General features: G+C 36.3%; 1 protein-coding gene across 4 annotated transcripts; it reads left to right on the forward strand.

Moving 5' to 3' along the window:
- Positions 1-435: 435 nt before the first annotated feature.
- LOC129311217 (protein NLP5-like) lies at positions 436-6,374 on the forward strand. Of its 4 annotated transcripts, none has more exons than XM_054953346.1 (7): positions 436-769; positions 1,036-2,036; positions 2,514-2,561; positions 2,639-3,536; positions 3,844-5,010; positions 5,107-5,298; positions 6,147-6,374. In XM_054953346.1, the coding sequence occupies exons 2-5, from the start codon at positions 1,164-1,166 to the stop codon at positions 4,665-4,667; spliced, it is 2,643 nt and encodes an 880-aa protein (XP_054809321.1). In that variant the 5' UTR covers positions 436-769; positions 1,036-1,163; the 3' UTR covers positions 4,668-5,010; positions 5,107-5,298; positions 6,147-6,374. The 4 variants fall into 4 exon arrangements, with proteins under 4 accessions (XP_054809321.1, XP_054809320.1, XP_054809319.1 ...); XM_054953345.1 differs by having other exon boundaries at positions 3,844-4,925; XM_054953344.1 differs by having other exon boundaries at positions 3,844-5,298.
- Positions 6,375-9,180: the final 2,806 nt, after the last annotated feature.

Raw genomic sequence — 9,180 nt, forward strand, 5'->3', positions numbered from 1 at the left:
TATGACGCAATAAAAATTAATAAGAAAATGAGGATAGGAATCTCGTTCTCATCCCTTGGCCTGAGGTTTGAACTATGAAGAATGAATCACAACCAAAGGAGATTCATCATTTTTTTCCATTTCTAGTTCTTTTTTGTTGCTTTTGCAATTTTGTTGGTTCCTTCAAGTTGAAGACGAAAGCGACAAGTCCAGAGCCAAAAGAAAAGCTATGAAATCAAAATTTCTTGGCTGTTTTCATTTTCTCGAAACATCTTGCTAATTGTATGGTTTAATTTTTTTTATTACTATTTTTCAAGTTTGAATTTTTTTTTTTAATAAAATTTCCAAAAATAATTTTTTAACGTACGTAAAAAATATCAAACCAAAAAAAGAATATTATGTCACTATAAAAAGCGAGCGCCGGTCTAGATAGGAATCTTGGAACTTACTTTTTGTTAGGCTTGAGGGTGACGCGCTGGTTCTGTGTCACCGGGCATTTCTACTATCGTATTTGTGGTGGCTGACACTTGCTCTCGTCTCTCCCTTGTCGATTTTGATATTGGTTATATCCGGCTTCATTTGGTTAGCATCCAGGGTAGGTGTTTCTTCTTTGGTTTTAGTTCTCTTGCGCTTGATCAATCCAACGGACGACTTTTGTACAAGGGGAGGTGAAGTGGACGATTCAGAAGAGAATAGAATCCTGGTCGCAGATTCTTCTTAACCCCCACCTTCTATCTTTCCTTACGAGTGGTTGCAGCAACCTATTTTCATGGATCCTGGCAAGTTACAGGTATATCGATGCTAATTCTTCCAATTTTATCGCTCATCAGTAAACATATAGTCTCTTTCGTTCTATTTTTAGTTAATCACCCCTTCTAGTTGAGCTTGAAATCTCTCATTTTTGTGGTTAACGAACATCCTCCATCGCCTTCTTCATTCTGATTCTTTGTAGGACATCATGCCCCAATCAGCATGTTGACTATTTCCGGTCACACTCACAGACCGGTTTTTCCATCCAAATATCTTTACTGATGACTTATTGACGACGTTGGACAGGTAGCCCATGAAGATGGAAGAGTGATTTTGCTTGAAGCTTTGCCTTATTGACTTTTCAGTTGGGACACTCCAAATCGAATCAGTTTGGAACCTGAAAATTTCTGTAATTAAGCGGAAGGAACCGCGACATGATTATGGAAGACAATGTTGTGTCACCCAGTACCTTAATAGATTCGTCCATAGATTTCGATTACATGGACGAACTTTTTTCAGACGGATGCTGGTTGGAAACCCCTGCGGATGGATCTGACTTTTTGCTGAGAAGCCCTTCTGCGTCCAATCCCCTCCTTGACTCATCATATTCATGGCCTGCCTTGGATACTGTTGGGCATGTGAGTCTAGAACAAAGGCAGAGTCCCTTGATTGACGAATTACAGGAAACACAAACCAATACTCGATTGGTTGGCAAGGGCAACGACATAATAGATGTTGCTGGTACTTGTAATCAGTCTGAAATTCATTCAGTTGAAAGCTCAGAATTCGTAAGAAGGTGGTGGATTGGACCTATGGGTAATCCGAGCCCCGAGTGTTCTGTGTTGGAGAGGTTAATTAAGGCACTCGTGTATATAAGAGATTTCAATAGAGACAAAGATGTGCTTTTACAAATATGGGTGCCGGTTAATAGAGAGGGTGGGAGGATTCTAAGCACCAGTGATCTTCCCTTCTCGCTTGAAAGTAGCAGTCCAAATCTTGTGAAGTACCGAGAAATCTCTGCCAAATACAAGTTTTTAGCTGAGGGATATTCTAGGGGCTTGGTGCCTGGATTGCCTGGTCGAGTTTTTAAAGAGAAAGTTCCTGAGTGGACTCCTGATGTTCGATTTTTCAGGAATGATGAATACCCTCGAGTTAGCCATGCTCACGAGTATGATGTGCGTGGATCTTTAGCAATTCCAGTCTTTGAGAAGTGTGGCAACATTTGCTTGGGCGTTATTGAGGTTGTAATGACATCCCAGAAGATCAAGTATTTCCCTGAGCTTGAGTGTGTTTGCAAAGCACTTCAGGTTTTTCTCCTTGCTTATTTCAATAAAATTTTGTTTGGGTTTCGTTTTTGGAATGGACAAGCACATAAATATCCAGAATAAACTTAAACCTAAGAATATCAGACTTTAGAAAAGTGGAACTTTTTCTTTTTTTTTTTTTTAAATTCCTTTCGATGTGCCATCTTTTGTTTCCCGAGACATAAAATGCATCCTACCTTGTTGCTTTAAAATTTCCCTGAGCTTGAGTGTTTGCAAAGCACTTCAGGTTTTTCTCCTCACATCTGTTCTGGTTATTGTTACCATATCCATATTTTTACGGTAATTTTCTGTTTCCCCTCTTTTGATATGTTAGTCTGTTTTTATGTATTTCATTATAAATGCATATAGCATGGCCAATTTCTTCTCAATCAAGTAGTTTGTCCGCCAAATTCTTATAATGATTATCAAAACTTGAATTAATTTCAATTTAATGATCGGAAGAAAGTTGTTAACTTGCAGGCTGTTGATCTTAGGAGCACCAATATTTCAAGTATACAGAATGTGAAGGTAAATGGACAATCATATCAAAAGACATTGTATTGAAAATTTCCTTGATTTGTTCATGAAATCAGTTTTCATTTTAGCAGGTATCCAACAATTCCTATGAAGCTGCACTGCCTGAGATCCAAGAAGTTTTGAGATCGGCGTGTGAAATGCACAAATTACCTTTAGCTCAAACTTGGGTTCCATGTATCAAGCAAGGCAAAGAGGGGTGCCGGCACTCAGATGATAATTTTCTATACTGTATATCTCCTGTTGAGCATGCCTGTTATGTTGGTGATCCTTGTGTCCAGGCTTTTCATGAGGTTTGCTCTGAGCATCACTTGTTAAAAGGTCAAGGTGTCACTGGTGAGGCTTTTATGACCAATCAACCATGCTTCTCAACTGATGTAACTTCCTTAAGCAAGATAGATTATCCACTGTCTCATCATGCAAGGATTTTTAGGCTGCGAGCTGCTGTTGCTATACGCCTGCGAAGCATCCGTAGCATTACAGATGACTTTGTGCTAGAGTTCTTCTTGCCTATAAATTGCACTGACAGTGAAGAACAGAAGAAGATGCTCACTTCATTGTCTATGATTATAAAAAGGGTTTGCCATAGTTTGCGGGTGATAACAAATAAAGAACTGGAGGAGGAAAAACGCTTACCAATTGATGAAGTGACAGTCCCTGCAGATAGTAGATGTGCTAGGGTGGAGCTCCAACAATGCAGTAAGGTTACCTCACATGGCACCAAAGAAAAGTCAAATGAAACTGTGACTAGACAGTTTTCTAACCTGATTCAGCAAGAAGACTCTATTTTAAAAGAAAACCCTGAATATGGTTGGGAGTGTTCTTCTTTTGGTGAGGGTGGCTTGCCGATTGAAGGTTTAAGTAAAACAGCAGATAAAAGACGGACCAAAGCAGAGAAAACTATCACTCTGCAAGTTCTTCGGCAATATTTTGCAGGAAGCCTAAAAGATGCAGCAAAGAATATTGGTGGTAAGCTTTATATTGAAAGTGTGTTTCCATTTCAGGCTATTGATGAAGCAAATATAGTCTCTTAAGTTGGGATGCTAGTTCATTATAGTCATTCCTTGATTTCTTGCTGGCCAGTCCTTTTAAAAATTATATGATTTTTTTGTTGGTAATTTACTAGTACAAGCTTTGGCAACATTTTCAGATTGTCATAAGTGCAGATAAGCATCTGCTATTGTTTTATCGTTTCCTTTTTCTCCCCGCCGCCCCCCATTCATGCAGCTCTACTATAATTGTCATTGAAAACAACTTTTGTACTATACTTTTCCAGTTTGTACTACAACTTTGAAAAGAATTTGTCGCCAACATGGGATAAAGCGTTGGCCTTCTCGAAAGATTAAAAAGGTTGGTCACTCCTTACAGAAACTTCAACTTGTCATCGACTCAGTTCAAGGTGCCTCTAGCGCTTTCCAGATAGATTCTTTCTACTCAAAGTTTCCAGAGCTAGCATCTCCAAATTTGCCCGGAAGCAGCTTGTTCTCAACTTCAAAGCAAAGTGATCCGCCAAATCCATCAAGCACAAGGCCTGATACTGGCTTGATGAGCCCAGAAGCACCCTTATCTTCATGCAATCAGAGTTCCAGTTCAAGTCATTCCTCTTCCATCCTGTCAGAGTTACGGCTTCATGCACAAAATGTTGCGGGTGGAAAAGATCCTAGGGTTAGAGAAGATTCTGCTGATGGGGTTATGAAGAGGATTACAAGTGAAGCAGGGCTAAAAAGCTTAAGTCAAGATACAGCAGAGCTCTTGCCAACTTCCCAGAGCCAGGAAACACTTCATGAACATCCAAAATCTGTGTTGAAAAGCAGTCACAAGGCACATAAAAAAGAAGATACTCACAGAGTAAAAGTCACTTTCAGAGATGAGAAAATCCGGTTTCGGATGCCGAAGAGTTGGGGTTATGAAGATCTTTTGTGGGAAATTGCTTGGCGATTCAATATAGATGACATGCACAAATTCGATATCAAGTATCTGGACGATGACTCTGACTGGGTCTTGCTAACTTGTGATGCTGATTTAGAGGAGTGCATTGATGTCTGTCAACATTCTCAGAGCAGTACCATCAAACTTTGCCTTCTAGAGAGCAAATCATAGTATCGTCTATCAGATATGTCAACTAGTGTCGCAAGTTTTTCGTATTGTGGGACAATTTTGATTAGTTTTTTCAAGAGAATTATCTTGGTTATACTACAGAAGTTCAAATGACAGAGGTTTCCAATATTTAAAGTAATGAGCAGTTGCAACGTTGATTCATCTTAAGAGCTGAGTTGGTGTGGTACCAATACTACTCATGATTGTAAATATTCAACTCTTGACGTCTTTTTGGTTCATGGCATCAAGGCGCTGGGAATGGTAATGACAAAATTTATCATGCACATATTCCACTTTCCTCCACAACTGACCTGATTTACCATACCTCCACTTCACAAGAAATGATGTTAGTTTCATTAAGCTTAATGTAATCTGGATCATCCTTTCCTGTGAGAAATTATGGCCATCTGCAGTTTATATCCTTCCTCCTATTACCCTGTAGATGCCTGGTTGAGGCAGCAGCTCCTGCAGTGCAAGACACCGAGCATCCTCTCATCCTCCCATTTGGCTTCTCTCCATTTGTGATGCTCATCCACCAATGCAGCTTATCTCCATTTGCAATGCTCATACTCAGATTTGGCTTTTTTCCATTCGTGATGGCACCATTGATATGGCCTCCTTCCAAACATGGATGGTAAGAGTTACCTCACTGCTCTTTCTAGGTTACATGTTTCATTTTAGTTGCTACTTGTCTTGAACTACTTTTGCTCTGTTAATACTTGCTTGCAATTTTCAATTGAGGAAGTGTTTGTTATAGGGCTCAATTTATCTTCTGACGTAATGGGTGGATATTGACACAGGCTTGGATTAACATCAACTGTTTTAACTTATTTTTGCATTTGGGTTTTTATTTTGTTTGAGTGGGAAAAGTTATTCTTATCCTATTCACCCACGCAACCTGTTGTTGTTTATTGTCCATAAATAATCTTATAGGAGCTTATCGAATCAAATGAGGTTTCGGAAAATGTCAAAATGGACTTTTCGTTCGGGTTTTCAGCTACTTTTACTCCTTGGATGATTGGCTGAAGCTCATATGTGTCCTATAAAGAATCTGTCATAACTAAGTTTCGATTGTTAAAGTTGTTTTAAAACATGGCCAAGTTTATTGATGATGAAATAAATATTTGCCTTGATGACCTGATTCTATAAGATCATTTGCATATTGCTCTTTTAAAAAGAAGTAAACAACTTGATAAAACATCAAAACATCCATGTTAGAAGCAATCAAATACCAGAAACACCCTCAGTCAGAAAAAATAAACCGTTGCCTTGGTCTGCAAATCATAACAAATTGCAAGCTTTTGTTGTTCAACTTGTGTCAATTTTTTTGTGAAACTTTTTGTTAGTACTGTATTATGGAGCTCCGCAAATTGGTTGGGAATGCGAAATAATGTTTACAGTGGCAAAGCCACCTTCCCAGTTTATGATGGTTTTCTTTATTACTAATTATTTCAACAATTTTTTTTTTTCCATTGTGTGCAGATGCATTGGCAAAATAGCTGCAGTAATCAACTCGAAGACAAACTCCTTTGCATTTGAAGAAACCCATTTGCTGCAAATTGTATTGTTTCAGAATCTATAGTTCATATGATCATTTGAAGAAAGCTATTTGTTGGCTTGTATTCTTTTAGTGACATTGTTCTAATTTCATTATGTGAGACAGTTAGTAATTATGATTATTTCAATCTGAAAATGGTAGTCAAGGATTTATATCTCCTGTGCTGGTAGCTTTGACATTTTGCGTGTTTGTAGGAGGTATTCAGCGAAATATTGTACCCTCAAGAAAAAAATCTGTGAATTATAAGATACGTGTACCATATACTTTTTTCATAGAAAAATATAAAATATTTTTAATTGAATTTTATTCTTAATAAAATAGTTAATTATCTTTAAATTAACATTATCTTTTATGTTTATTCTTATTTAAAAAAGTGTTTTATTTTAAAATAAATATAAAATAATTTATTTATTATAGGTATTTAAAAAAACATATTAAATTTGGAAATATTTGACAAGGTTTCTAGTATACTTTTGCATGGTTCAATGGCTTCTAGATGAACAACCTTTGTAGAGGGGCCATTGGTATGACCTCTGAACAAGGAAAAAAATTTACAACAGCAAGCTAAATAAATCTTAAGAAAAAAATAATTTTAAATTCTTGTATTTAGCTTTAATTTTATTATAAATCCTTATACTTTTTTCAGTGTCTCATGTTTCTACACTTTTTTGTTTCTACTTAAGTCGTTACACTTTCAAAAGGACATTGATATATCACTAACAATGTTAATTATGCTGACGTGGACTCTAACAACATTAATCATGTGGTACATGTCATTCAATTGCTCATGTGTATTTTGTAATGACCAGAAAATTTAAAAAAGGCCACATGTAAGAACAAAATGAGCAGAACAAGACGATCTGGAAGCCCCTTATTTCCCAAGGCACAAGAAAAACAAAAGGCAGCTGGAGCGACATTTCAAGCCTGTGAATGTCATGGCATCGTTTAGTTCAATGAGTCTCTCTTCTCCGGCATCATGAGGGTCTCTGTAGGCATCATTTCCGGCGTCGTTCAGCTCAGGGGGGTTGCTCTTCTCTTGGTGAGTACATGACGTGACCTTTTCCAGCGTCCACTAACACCCTTTTCTGGCGTCATGGCTGTGTCTTAGGGTCCTTTTGTTTTTCTCGTCCAGATTGTTTTGTTCTACCCATGGAAAGAGGCTCAAAGTCAGCCTTTTCATTTCGTACATGTGGCCTCTCTCTCTCTCTCCCCCCCTTTCTCTCTCTGTTTTTTTATTTTATTTTTTGGTTATTAAAAAAATTCACTTCAACAACTGAATGACATGTCATCACATAATTAACGATGATAGAGTTCACATTAACATAACTAACACTGTTAGTGTCACATCAATTTTCTTTTAAAAGTATAAGGACTTAAGGTGTAAACGTATACAAATGTAAAGACTTAAAACAAAAAAAACAAAAAAGTGCAGGAACTTATACCCCTCTTACAGAATCATATTAGAAACATTTTAGTTCAAGTTCTTTTTTTTTTTTTTACCGAAAGAAATGTATTCATAATCAAAAGAAATTACACCAAGATAAATTGTCATACAGAAACATTTTCATCATCCACCACCTCTTGGGATAAAAGTGAGGAATGAACAAAGGTATGAAAACTAACATATAATCTATACTCCAAGTACTCCTTTCTTTGCTGTTTTGTTCAAGCTTGATCCTTGCTTCATTGTTGAGTTCCAAGAGACATACGAAGCACTTTCCACATGCACTTTAATTGGATGAATGAAGTATTGGACTGACTGGAGGAACTACGCTAAAACAATCCAAAGATAATACTGCCCATTGAATTTTCCGTTATGACATGCAGATATTATAATTAACATAAACCATCAATTTGATAGAAAATATAAAATCTATGCAATGATGTATTATTCACAAGTTATAGACAATATAATCTAAAATCTAATCAAGTTTAAAATCTAGTCTAGTATTATACTAAATTCTCTATGAAGTCACAGATAAGCTCTATTTTGGCTCCATGCCCTTATTTTTTTTTCAAAGGAAAAAAAAGAAAAAAAACATCGAATTCAAAATTTCCCTCCTCTTTATTTATTTTCATTTAAACTCCACTTATATAATTTCATCTATCTACTTCTAAGTATCCGTGCAAAACAGGGTTGAAATTCTAATTATACTAACACTTCTTGCAAAAGAAGGGGGAAAAAAAGCAGCAAGAACAAGAGCTGAGCTGGCCATCTCCTGCTCAATGGTGTATTTTTTTTTTTTCAATTTATTTTGTGGGCAGAGGAGGATCGTAAGTGATAAATTCTGAATTGTTAACAGAGAGCGGTCGGTTTTGGATGCTGAACCTAAATATTGGTTAGCCCAAAAGAATAGTGGAAATATGAAGAGGAATCACATCAAATAATTGTCAAAACTCAAAACTCAAAAGTACAAACATACATGCTGCCAAAAAAAGGTAATAAGGGGCACACTGAAAGCCTAACAGACTTCATTTTGAAGAAAGTAATAAACAAGCCCATGGAGGTCCAAATCACGTTATCAAAGGGCACACCGAAGGCAGGAAAACCAACAGCTAAACGTCATTTCCACTGGCAATCCCTTCGGGCCGAGACCTAAAGAAATTATTAGATCCGTGCATTATTTCGTCTGACATGTCGGGTCAAAAAAACATTTTCCTTTTGCAAAAGAAAAATTGAAGTGAGTTGCGTGCTCACTAAAACCAGTGAATGCTTTCGAATTCAAAAGGAAAACTAATAAAAAAGTCCTAAAAAACTCATTAATTTAAGTTAAATTTTAAATATTAAGCTTCAAAAATTTATAACTTAATATCTTAATATTATAATCACATTGTGATAAATGTATAATTTATTTTTTAAATTTTAACATAATTAAAAAATAAAAAAATTTATTTTTCTCATTAAAATTTAAAATATAAATTATAAATTTATTTTAAGTTGCAAATTTTTGAAATTGA

The sequence above is a fragment of the Prosopis cineraria genome, unplaced genomic scaffold (assembly GCF_029017545.1).
Source record: "Prosopis cineraria cultivar Desert tree isolate PC_DT_omini unplaced genomic scaffold, ASM2901754v1 PC5, whole genome shotgun sequence".
Classification (NCBI taxonomy): domain Eukaryota; kingdom Viridiplantae; phylum Streptophyta; class Magnoliopsida; order Fabales; family Fabaceae; genus Prosopis; species Prosopis cineraria.